Raw genomic sequence first — 13,513 nt, 5'->3', positions numbered from 1 at the left:
CTTTTAGAGAGAAAAAAACAAGGGAAAGAAAAATCATGGATAGTACTTTCCTAAAGTATCAACAAATAACAAATCAATTAACAATTGACTTAAAAAGTACCTCCAGAAATTATACACAGGAAGGTCAATAGCTTCCTATCATTTTATTTGAGTAAAAATCAATATGGAGAAAGACCAGTAGTTAAGATATTGTGAGAGAAGAAGAAATGTCTCCTAGTATTGTCTTTTGGAAAGGTTAGGAGGAATGAAAAAGAAAATCCTAAATTGAATACTGATCTCAAAATAACTCGGGGGTTGGGGATTCAGCTCAGTGGTAGAGCACTTGCCTAGTAAGTGCAAGGCCCTGGGTTCAGTCCTCAACTCTGAAAAAAAAGAAAAAAATATCCCTCATTCTGAGGAGATTCCAAATGGGGACTATGAGAGTCCTGGAAAAAGACAAGAACCTCTGAATTGTAGAAGTCATTGACTTCGAAAAAGAATGTGTGTGTGTGTGTGTGTGTGTGTGTGTGTGTGTGTGTGTAATTTTTAAGAGATTAAAAATAAAAATTAACAACTTTCAAAAAAGAATACTTTTTCATAATATGATAATTTTCTATCATAATAAACAAAAATGTCATATATGAAAGTGTGAAAAAATTATAAAGATGCTATAAGGAAAATGGGAGATTTAGGGCAGAGGGATTGGGAAACTCCAAAAGTGATCTTTTCTCTGAATACAGAGAACCACAGCCAAAGAAAAGTCCATTATCTGAGTCTCAAACTAGACTGACTTATGGACCAAGAGTGAACTTTGAAGATAGGTCATAGAACTTGAAGAGGGGAATATCTGGACCAATTTGTTCTGGCTCTAGTAAAGATTCCCTGGATGTACCTAGATTAAACAAGTTTACAGTTTGCTGTTTCCAGAATCATTACCCACAGTTTCAAATAATGTTTTTCATCCTGCAAGCCCTTCTGGGAGAGCAAAGCAGAGAGAAGAAATCCGGGTAAACGCAGAAGCAGGGCCCTACATTCGTGGGTGGGGTTTTGGCAGCATATTTCCATTGAAGAGGATAAGAGACCAAAATAAAGAGTTTGAAATGCAAATCAAACCAACTATGGAACAGGTCTCAAAAGCAATTAGCCTAAATTAGAACAGGCAGTGAGACAACTCCAGGAAACAAATCTGCAAGAATAGGATTCAGATGGCTTCCAGGTAATTGGAGATTCTAAAAAGAACAGCTATATCATAGTAGAAATAGCATCTATTCCAAGTAGTGGATAAATTGTGTGAGAATCTGGCAGTGATCTTAGGTAGAAGAATGCATTTCTTTCCCCAATGAAGCATATGAATAGTCTCAGCATAAACAGAACCCAAAAATGACAATCGAGTGATATGAATAAATGGGGCTAAATTCCAATCAATGTAAAGAAAGGAACTCTGAACCTTAACCATTTGTTACTTTACTGCTGTGATATCTGAGCTCTGAAAGGGGAAGAGAAAACTTAGCATATCACCTGTCTCAACAGTGAACTAACAGTATCTTCCTAGTCAACGTATTACATAAGGATCTGGTGTTTATCAGCTTATCAAAACCTAACAAAAATATTATCAAACCTAAGGATGTGACAATATGAATGAAAAAGACAGAAAGAGTGGAGCAGGGGGTTGGGCTTTTCTGGGTTGACAGAGCAAACAGAAGTTTCAGTACAAAATTGTGGAAAGTTTGGTTAAGTGGGGAGTTGCCTAGTGCGAACTAAGTGTTCCTGTTTCAAAATAGATTTCTCAGTGTGAAGGGAATAAGTCAGGAAATACTGAATAGGGATGTAAGTAGCATCAAAAGAAGTGTGAACTTGCTTTAAGAATGATGACCTGTGGGAAAACAGGAGAGTTACAATATTCACACATGAGATTGCCACTTTGTTTTTGTTAAGAAACCCATCATAATGTTTTGTTGTTGTTGCTCTTGTTACTTAGAGTTTAAATCTTATTCTATCACCTTGATTATATTTTTTTGAAAAATAACATTAAACCCGAATTCACTAGAAATGAGCAAGATTTTTTTCACAATCATCAAGCAAGGGTTAATAAGTAGAAACAAATATCTTTTCCTACACTGAAACTAATTTGAGAACATTTTCAATTTTTTATTAAATAATCTAATGTGACCATGGTGAATACCAGGTATTTTAGGAAAAACACATAAATGAAATTTTTATAATAAGGGGTTTGGAAGAGGAACTAATAACCCTACCAGCTATTAAAATATATAATTACTAATCAATTTAGAAATGAAATAGAATGATGGGAAAAGAATAGAAAAGTAATGGAACCATAACTATATGAGTAGACAATGTATGATAAATGATATTCCAAGTTAGTGAAGAAAAGATGGATTCACTCAATTACCTTGTTCCCAATCAACTGATTACCTATTGTAAAGAAAGAATAAAACTTAATCCCTGTCTTGCTATGTGTTTCATAATAAATATGATTTTAACTGTTCCAGAGGCTGTCTCAGATTTGACATATTCAATACAACAAACTATAAAATGATTGCATAATGCCATGGATGAATGCATACCTAATATTGCAGTGAACAAGGAAGGAACACCAATTACAACACACAGAGATTTTAAAGTTACATTTTCAGATACCACGTATAGTAGCTTTGTTATGTTTTTCAGGCATGTTAAGCATGCTTTCCCATCATGCTGGCTTCCTAGCTTTCAGCTGAATTTCTCCAATATACCATCTGTTTCATTCTCTGCATTCGTGGTCACGTTCATTTTCTTCTAATTTGTTTGTAAATGTGTTAGGAGACGGAACAGTGCTCACTTATCTCAGTTCCAATGCATCAAACCTTCATGACCCACTACTGATCTTTTTTGGAACACATCAGACTTCTCCAGGTGCATGGGCCTTAACCACAAATTTTGAGTGAGAGGATTTGACCTTTGGTCTCAGCTTTAAAGCTCCAATGTACACACAAACCTTATTTAACCATAAGCTTTTGTTCTCAGACATAATGCATGCACTTCCAAGTGGCTTTTTCAGAAATCAAGGGTTTTTTTCTCAAGACCCTCAAAAGAATAGCAGTGTGACCCCACTCTCCTGGCCTCACTGTCCCACAGCAATGGGTTACAGTCCTGCAGTTCGATGTTCCTGGGTACACACTGAGCCCATAAAAGCTGGATATTGGCAGAAGTTAGTGTAGTATATGTAAAAATATAGATTGGTTTATGACCAAGACACTTCAAAGGTAGACCTAGATTTTTGGTCTCAAAATTCCAGGAAAGCTATCTGTTAGGCTTAATTACAAGCTATTTTAGAAAGCCACATTCAATATAATTTATGTTGCTTTTGTGGACATTGTGACAACTTTGCTGTTGGGTCCGGAATGTACATAAGCTTTCTCGCTGGCAGAAACTTTGTGGGGAAAATACAGCAATCAGATTTTTTTATGTGAATTGTCTTTGAAATGTATGTTGCTTATATGTAATAAATATTCAACAGGAAAAAATAATTTTCCTCAACGATAAGGCTGACACTTTTATTAAGTAAATGATACTTCATTTTTGAGTGAAAACAAAGGTTTTCAGAGGATGTCCTGCTCTCATGCTGCCCAAACAGGAGAGTGTTTCAGTGTCACTGGAAATGCTGGGAGTCAATTACCAATAGCAACATACTTCATATTTCCATGAACAAATAAATCCTTTGTAAGATATGGACTTAGACAAAACAAACTTAAGAGAAATACTCCACAGTGAACAGAGGATAAGTAGGGAAACCATTAGACCCTAGAAGATTCATTTAATATGGGTTGGCAAGCCTGAGGACCTGAGTTCAATCCCTGTGACCCACATGCTAGAAGGAGAAACTCCTCCTAGGAGTTATCCTATGACCTCCAGATGCACACCAAAGTGCACGCACACACAACACATATATAATTATGTATACATGTACACCAACACACAATACATATATAATATATAATATAAATATATGTATATATAGTGGCTTTAAAGTTTCTTTAAAGAATTGTTTCTTATCCAAATGTGCCTACTCAAATGTGCCTACTGCCTTCTGAGCATTAAAGTTCACACTTTGGGAAAAAGCTCTTTTGTTCGTGGCAAGGAAATACTCTGAGATGCCAAGTGTGATTTGGCCTAAAAGTGTCAGATGCCAGATTCCCTGAATGCAGGGGAATCACACCTGGCCACTACTTCCTACGAGCATAAAAACTGTTAGAATGGATTTGACCCAATCTTGTACCATCTTTGAGGCTGATTCTTTAAAAAGAAAAGGCCAGAGTAGATTACCTATAGAGTCCCTTAACTTTGGAATCCTATCAGTCAGGGTTTTATCTTGACTTCAGGACATCTGTCTATTATCTTGGACTTCAGTTCTTAAAACCTTAATATCCTATTTATGATTTCTTCTGAAGACTCTAAAAGCATTTGTAAAAAGTCAACGTTTTCCAGTCATGATCATAAAGTCTTATTTCAAAGCATTTACTGACCACTTATATGTATAGGATGAATAGTCATATACCTAACTAGAAAGATTTTTCCAAACAAAACAGCCAAAGTTCTGTCTAAGAGGATAAGTCTTTAAGCAAGACTGGCTTTCTTGGAATGTTCTAGTGTTTAAATCTCCCCCTCTTCTGTAATCTTGACTCTGGCCTTAACTACATATATATATTTTAATAAATGAAAAAAATGTCATGCTCCCAGCCTTTCGTGTATACCTTAGAAAATTTTTCTTAATGAGTCATATGCTTCTGATGTGGTAGCTGAAATCATTTGATAAATAGATACTATGCAAACAAAATCAAGGTTACATGCTTTAGACAGTGTAATCCCCCTTCTAAAATGATACATTTGTATTAGAACATTGGGAAACTTAAATAATCTGTTGTGAATGATAAAAATGACTTTCTGAAAAGGAAAAAAATAACCTCTGTATAAGCAAAAGTAGAAAATTTTTCATTTCTCATAGTATTTACCCCGAACAAAGAGAATATTAACTAAAAGTAATTAGGTTTTGAAGCTGAAGAGTTTGACATAACCCTTAGTCCTTTGTTCTCTGCTCTCTCCCATGTTGCGTAAGTTATTTTCCCTTGAATGATCTGAAGAGAATCAATAATACCAACAATAAAAACCTCAGCTGCTGAATATCAGAGGCTAATTTTATTTTATTTTTCACATTTAGGGTTTTTTTGGGGGGGGAAGGGGAGGATTGGGTTGTCTTGTTTTGTTTTGTCTGTGAACTACATGTGTGTGCAGTGCCCTAGTGGCCAAAAAGAGCAGCGAATCCCCTGTACTGGAGTTAGAGTTGTGTGTCCTGCCATGTGGTTCAAGTAATTGAATCTGGGTCACCTGCAAGTACAGCTGGAGCTTTTAACCTCTGAGTCATCTCTTCAGCCCTTCGTAGGCTAATTTAATTGCTTTCATGTGTAACTTAGACTATGCATCAGTAGAGTATGTATGTGACCCTCTTTTTTTTTTTCTTGTGTAGGCATTTATGTCCATGTTCCAGATCCTCACCCAGGAAGGATGGGTGGATGTGATGGATCAGACTCTGAATGCTGTGGGGCATATGTGGGCTCCACTGGTTGCCATCTATTTCATCCTCTACCATCTCTTTGCAACGCTGGTGAGTTTATCATTTCTCTTAAGTTATCCTTGAAACTCATAATGGGATGAGCATTGCCAGAGATTTGATGTATTGTCAATTTTAAAGTAAGAGTCGATGGAAAACTGCAAAGCCACTCGATTGGATGACAGCCCTTCCTTCTGAGTGCTATAAATCAAATGGCTTCTTGAGGATTATGTTTCTGTTTTGTTAAATGAGAACCTCATAGTTCCTCTCAGGTACATGTGTTTGTATGAGGGAATACAGAACAAAGCAAAATGAAAACCTCATAGTCGCACAGCAATTTAACAAACCCCCACACTCAACACAGTCACATCCAGAGATCACACTTGAACTACATTATTGCTGTACTTTTTAGCATGTAGCAATCTTCTCTTCAATTTCACTACATCATCTTCACAGATATAATTAAACAGGGACAGCAGCTGGAGACCTCGGGGCACAGTCAGTTAATTAGAAATCTACAGTGTTTCTGTACTGTGCATAGGGCAGCAAAGCACAGGAGAGACAAGAACATGCACACCTGGAACTATTCTGAGAGGCAAGAAAGCAGAATACAAAAATTCAGGAAAGATTGGTTTCTATCAGTCACACAGATTGCAAATTGTTCTTTTCAATCACAGAAGATAAACAAAAGCCAGGGAAGGGAGATATGAGATGCTGCTTCTATTATCCTGAATGAATGATCCCCATGCCTTCCTGTGAGGAAGAAATGAGCATTTCTATATCAGTGACTCATTCCTGTTTAATATTATTCTCTAATATTATGGCAACAGTTATAAGTCAGGGCCCATATGTTACTCTTTTGTGGGGTGGGAATGAATAAAATAAAATTTACTCCCATGATTTATGGCTTTATGATATTTGTTTTGATCTTCTATACAATCAGATAAGGAAATCTTATCAAGTAGTTGATAATGAAATTGAGGCTCAGAGGAGTTTAGGAATTTGCCCAATACCACTCTAAGAATGAATGGTGGTCAGAATATTCCTACCTCTATCTGGTCTTGAAAGCTGAAGTCTTGTGCCTGCTTGTTGCTCCCTTACGTAATGAAGTTGAAAGTTGCCATAGAGCATGTCAAAATAAAGCTTGACCTCAAGAAAAAACTCACTCAAATGAAACAAATTACTTTTCACCTCTAATGTCCTTCCTATTCTAAATGCTTATTAATTGAATAAGCACCTGAGAAGTTATGTGTGATAACTTAGAAGTAGACTCTACTATAGAGAAAGACTTTCAAAACTAAGACATGCCCACCAAAACAAACATGCTTGGTTAAGTAGTGTAAAGCCATGGGTTCAAATGGTAGAATGATTTGGAAATGGCCTTGACATTGTTTACATTGTTTACATTGTTTACTCTGTATGTGTATTCACAAGACCTAAGAACACTGGACAGTGGGTATGGGGCCTGGCTTCCAGAGCTGATGTATAGCTTTGCTGGGATGTGTGCCTTGTTTACAGGACTTTTTGCACCCTTCCTTCCAGTGTGTTTACATCTCTGTCACTTATTCACTTATCAGTTATCCACTCATCCATTCACTAATGGATTTTACTAATGTCTAGTAAGCATCTATCAAGTTTTTAAATCACTTTGGCACTAGAGTAGCTTGAAAACTATTGATGAATTAATTATTTTCTCACTAGGATAACGACCGTTTGCTATCCTCATTGCAGATTGTCAGACTCAGACATGAATTTGAGTAAGTCAGAGTCATGAAGGGTAAAAGCCAAGAGAAACTGTATCCAACCTGGTACATTACCCAGGAAAGTAATTTTTTAAATGAAAATTGTACAGGGATCACTTATAAAATGATTGACGGTATCTAGAACTTCTACATAGCCTTCTTGGGAAACCTAAAAATTTTTAAGTGACTCAATTATTGCATTAATTATTTTTACTTTAGCACATTCAAGGATTCATGGCCTTTAAAATGTTTGGAAATCAACTTAAAAAAAAACTATGTTTAATTTTATCCCTTCCACTGCTGATTTATGTGTGTGCCTGAAACACACATTGCCATTTTCATTATAGTTTTAAATTTTTTTAAGTTAAAAACTAAGCATTGAAGTCATTTGCTATTTTATTGGCAATTTTTGAAGTCTATAAAGCAATGAAGAACGGAAAAGGCTTTGTGTCAACCAAACGCAGTTTTGTAAATACGGTGCAGACACGAGCACGAAGCTGGAGTTCAGAGACGTAGGCTAGTAGTCACTAGAAATGAGACTTTTAATGTATCAGTTAACTTCATTGTTATACTAGGTCATACCTGAAAGTAATCACAATTATGCCTAATTCAAGCATTTCAGAAAGTTCCGTGTGTATTTAGCTATCTTTGCATTCCAGGAGAGTCTTTGACCAAGGGCAAGATTCTTTCTATTTTAGAATGGTTGAAACGAAAAAACAAAAGTGTCTTTAAATAATGAAATGCTGATTTACCATAATATACATTTATCAAAATATATATTGTGTTAAATTTAATGACCTTAAATATTTTGTATTCTAAAGTTAGAGGATTATTATTAATATATTTTAGTTTATAGGGCCCTGTTCCACATGTCCTGGCAGCCATCCCTGACTATCATATACCATGCTGAAAGCAAAACTATATGTGGTCATGTGTTCTTGTCCTGACATGTCATTAATATAAATGATTCTATCAAGCTCAGTATATATTCTGCAATGGCATTTATTGTTAATATCTTTATCTTAACATGTATAAAGCTGATTGTTACATCATTATAATGTATAGTCAATATTAGTTCATTGGTGTATTAGTCTCCTTCCCTGATGGTAGCTGCACTTGTTTTCCAAAGGCTAAAGTTTAAGTGCCACATTGCATCAGCACATTGTGTGCACTCACATGAGACTTTCTCGAGGATCTGTTCCCAGCTGTAGATCTTGCCCAACTAGCTCTAGACCAGGAATCTACCAAGTCATACACCAAATCTGGTTTACCATCCAGATTTGTACAACCTATGAGTCACAAATGGTTTCTGCATCTTGACATGATTATGTCGTAAGACCCTTGAGATTGCTTTATGGTCAAAAGCTGAATTTACTGCATGAGAAAAGTGGTAGACCCCTGTTCTAAAGGAAGACCATAATTATTTATTCTCTGAAGAACACTGGCTCAAAATTCCTGTGCACTTGCACAATAATTATGCTTGATATTGTATACTTTTTAAAACCTGTTTTGATACTCATGCATGGATGTATTGTTTTGCCTCAGCATGCATTTCTCCGTTTTGATAACTGTTAGGTGAACATTCCCTGCATGCTCATTTTCCATCTCCTCAGTCCCTTCCCCAACATTTGCTTTTCATGATTTTTGTTTTTAAGAGTTAGATTGCCATTTCTATCTTTGTTAGGAGAAGGTACATGTCTTTTGGGATTTTAGCCTCTTAGCAACGGCATTTGTTGCAAATTTATTTTCTTTGATGTTTTTTCCAATTTGCCTATGATTTCTTTTGACACATTAATATTATGACTAAAATACTCATTTTTGAAATATAACCTATGTTTATTTTTATTGGGTATTTTTATTTACATTTGAAATGGTATCCCCTTTCCTAGTTTCCCATCCATAAGCCCCCTATTCCATTCCCCCTCTCCCTTCTTCTATGAGGATGTTCCCCCACCCAACCGCTCACCCCTTCCTGTCTCCCCAAACTAACATTCCCCTACACCGGAGGGATCCAGCCTTGGCAGGACCAAGGGCTTCTCCTCCCATTTGTGCCCAACAAGGTCATCCTCTGCTACATATACAGCAGGAGATATGGCTCTGTCCATTTGTACTCTTTGAATGGTGATTTAGTTCCTGGGAGCTCTGGTTGATTGGTATTGTTGTTCTTGTGGGGTTGCCAACCCCTTCAGCTTGTTCAATCCTGTCTCTAGCTCCTCTAATAAGGACCCCATTCTCAGTTCAATGGTTGGCTGATAGCATTCACCTCTGTATTTTTCATGATCTTACAGAGCTTCTCAGGAGACAGTTATATAAGGCTCCTGTCAGCATGCACTTGTTGGCATCAGCAATATTATTTGGATTTGATAGCTGTATGTATATGGGCTGGATCCCCAAGTGGGGCAGGTTCTGAATGGCCATTCCTTCAGTCTCTGCTCCAAACTTTGTCTCTTTATCTCCTCCTATGAATCTTTCTGTTCCCCATTTTAAGAGGGACTGAAGCATCTGCACTTTGGTTGTCCTTCTTGAGTTTCATGTGGTCTGTGGATTGTTCCTTGGGTAACCCAAGCTTATCAGTGAGTGCATACCATGTGTGGCTTTTTGTGATTGGGTTACCTCACTCAGAATAATCTTTTCTAGTTCCATCCATTTGCCTATGAATTTCATGAAGTAGTTTTTGATACTGAGTAGTAGTCCATTGTGTAAATATACCACATTTTCTGTATCCATTCCTCTGTTGAAGGGCATGTGGGTTGTATCCATTCCTCTGTTGAAGGGCATGTGGGTTATTTCCATCTTCTGGCTATTATAAATAAGGCTGCTAGGAACATAGTGGAGCATGTGTCCTTGTTATATATTGGAGCATCTTTTGGGTATATGTCCAAGAGGAGAAGAGCTGAGTCTTCAGGTAGTACTATGTCCAATTTTCTGAGGAACCTCCAGACATTTCCAAGTGGTTGTATAGCTTGAAATCCCACCAACAATGGAGGAATGTTAGTCTTTCTCCACATCCTGGCCAGCATCTGCTGTTACCTAAGTTTTTTATCTTAGCCATTCTGACTGGTATGAGGTGGAATCTCAGGGTTGTTTTGATATGCATTTCCCTAATGACTAAAGATGTTGAACATTTCTTTAGGTGTTTCTCAGCCATTCAATATTCCTCAGCTGAGACTTCTTTGTTTAGCTCTGAACCCCATTTTTAATAGGGTTATTTGATTCTCTGGGTTAAAACATCTTGATTTCTTTGTATAAATTGGATATTAGCCCTATATCAGATGTAGGATTGGTAAAGATCTTTTCCCAATCTGTTGGTTGCCATTGTGTCCTAATGACAATGTCCTTTGCCTTACAGAAGCTTTGCAATTTTTTGAAGTCCCATTTTTGGTCTTGATCTTAGAGCATAAGCCATTAGTGTTCTATTCACAAAAATTTCCCCAGTGCCCATGTGTTTGAGGCACTTCCCCACTATTCTATTTGTTTGAGTGTATTTGGTTTTCTATGGAGGTCCTTGATCAATTTGGACTTGAGCTTTGTACAGGGCAATTAGAATGGATTGATTTACATTCTTCTAAATGCTGACCTCCAATTGAACCATCACCATTTCTTGAAAATGCTATCTTTTTTTTCACCTGGACTGTTTTAGCTCCTTTGTCAAAGATCAAGTGACCATAGGTGTGTGGGTTCATTTCTGGGTCTTCAATTCTATTCCATTGAACTATCTGCCTGTCTGTATACAAATACCATACAAGTTTTAATCACTATTGCTGTGTAATACAACTCCAGGTCAGGTATGGTGATTCCTCCAGAAGTTCTTTTATTATTTAGGATAGTTTTTTGCCATCCTGGGCTTTTTGTTATTCCAAATGAATTTGCAAATTGCTCTGTCTAACTCTATGAAGAATTGAGTTAATTTAGTGAAAGAAAACAGTCTCTGTTCCTAAATTATAAACAAAAGTTACAATTATAATTACCCCCAAATCTTACTTGGTCCAGTAACTTCCTCCATCTTAAAGAGACTTTGCTTAAGACACGGTCAGCCATTATTTTTTTATTATCTGAATACCCCTGAAGTGACGATCACTAATGTATTAGGGTATTTTTGGGTTAGCCATGATTTGCTTAGCATGCTTTTACTAAACCTCTTCAATTATGTATAAGACGAACAAAATGGGAACTATCCTTTTTATTGGATATTTCTTATTTACATTTCAAATGTTATTCCTTTTCCCGGTTTCCCGGCCATAAGTCCCCTCTCCCATCCTTCTCCCCTTCTTCTATAAGGATGTTCCCCCTCCACAAATATCCCCCTTCCTGACCCTCCCCCCAACATTTCCCTGCACTGGGGGTCCAGCCTTGGCAGGACCAAATGTTTCTCCTCCCATTGGTGCCCAACAAGGCCATCCTCTGCCACATATGCAGCTGGAGCCAGGGATCAGTCTATATATAGTCTTCGGGTAGTGGTTTAGTCCCAGGGAGCTCTGCTTGGTTGGTATTGTTGTTCTTATGGGATCACAAGCCCCTTCAGCTCCTTCGATCCTGTCTCTAATTCCTCCAACAGGACCCTGTTCTCAGTTCAATGGTTTGCTGCTAGCATTCGCTTCTGTATTTGACGTGCTCTGTCTGAGCCTCTCAGGAGACAGCTATATCAGACTCCTGTCAGCGTGCACTTCTTAGCTTCATCAATATTATCTAGTTTTGGAATAAAGCCACCAAAATGGGAAATATTTTAACCAAAACTAGTTAGGCTTTCCAACTACTTAGAAATTAATACTGGTGAACACAAACACATCAACAAACATTTAAGACCTGTCAACCTGTCATTCAAAGACTGGTGTAAAGACATGCTAACCAGTTCCTTGCTATATGTCAGTACCCACATGGTCAACTTTAGCCTCCTTGGTTCTTCCATATCAATGTCATGTGAAAAATTTCATATGTAGCCATTAAATATCCTAGTGATAGTTATTAATTCATTAGTAATTTTCAGAGAGAGTTTTAGTTCTCAGATCAAAATAGCAACATTTGCATAGGGGTGGTGGGCCTGCATAATAGAGAAAAGTGTTATAAACCCTGTGTTTCGCAGATATTTCTGTGGGTTTGAGCTTATGTTAAAAATGAGTATCTTTGTTAAAATATTTTTTCTTCTAGTAAATATTTTTAAAAAGCAACTTAACTCAATTTTGAAGGAAAGTTGACAAAAAATGTACAAACTCTAATGAGTAATTAGGTATTTAGTCTATGCTGATTACTCATGCCACCACCCTGGAGAGTTCCTGAACCAGCTTTCTCAGAGACAGGCATATGCAAGGTAGAGAAAAAAATAAAATTTGGGCTGCAGCTAGTTCTGGAATAGCAGCAGGCCTGGACATTGCATGCTCCTGGGGACATCAGTTTGTCTGCTCACAATGACAATCAAGCTCCAGTGTACAGCAAAAGCATATTCATCACTATTATCTATTGTTCCTTCAAACACTCTCTTCTGCCAGGTATGTGTTCAATATTTCTGCCCAAAGCGGTGCAGTTTGTCATGTGCTTGTCGAATTTATCTTTTCACCCATTTTTGCTGGTGATTTGGGGATAAGGACCATGGAAAATTTAAACAGTTGAAAAGACTTTCTTGTTCCACCCCTTTATTTTTTTTCTTTTCTCCTTTATTATTGTCTCAAAAGAAAGCCTTGTGGTGTGAATACTGAAAGGAGAGAAAACATAATTAAGCCTTCATTGTGGATGGTCTTTTCGTTACCTTTGAAGTGCTGAAATTAACACAGCAATCTCTTGATTTTGCCTTCGTGGCAGCAGCTTGCTGTGAATAGTCATGTTTTGCTAACAGAGATGTGCATTTGAAAGTGTAAATTAAATGATTTAAAAGTGCCTCTGTGTTGAATGTGTCCCATTTTACACTGCTCTGATTACATTTGACTGTTTTTTGACCCATATAAAAAATGAAATTGCTTTATACTACAAATGGCCAGAAAGCTCAGGATAGAGTGGTTATAAATGCTAAAGGGAGAGAGCAAACACAAGATGTGAGGTGCTTATCTGTTTCCTGCTGTGCTTCTGTTATCTACAGAAAACGATAAATAAGCCAACAAATGTCACCGTAAGTAAAGAATTAAGAGATTAATTGTGAAATTTCAGTCAAAGAGCCACCTTTACACTATATGGACACAGTAAAATGAAATAGAAAAAA

The 13,513-nt window shown here is 37.0% G+C and overlaps 1 protein-coding gene across 11 annotated transcripts in view; it reads left to right on the top strand.

Moving 5' to 3' along the window:
* The window catches only part of Nalcn (sodium leak channel, non-selective), a 343,629-nt gene that overhangs the window by 211,596 nt on the left and 118,520 nt on the right, over window positions 1–13,513 (top strand). For all 11 annotated transcript variants that reach the window (NM_001393695.1, NM_001393694.1, NM_001393693.1 and 8 more), the window contains one exon: window positions 5,501–5,638. In NM_001393695.1, coding sequence (NP_001380624.1) covers window positions 5,501–5,638 — 138 coding nt within the window. The remainder of the gene's footprint in view (window positions 1–5,500; window positions 5,639–13,513) is intronic.

This window comes from Rattus norvegicus, chromosome 15 (genome assembly GCF_036323735.1).
Source record: "Rattus norvegicus strain BN/NHsdMcwi chromosome 15, GRCr8, whole genome shotgun sequence".
Taxonomy (NCBI): domain Eukaryota; kingdom Metazoa; phylum Chordata; class Mammalia; order Rodentia; family Muridae; genus Rattus; species Rattus norvegicus.
The sequence above is the reverse complement of the archived record's forward strand: the minus strand, read 5'-3'. Positions and strand labels throughout refer to the sequence as shown.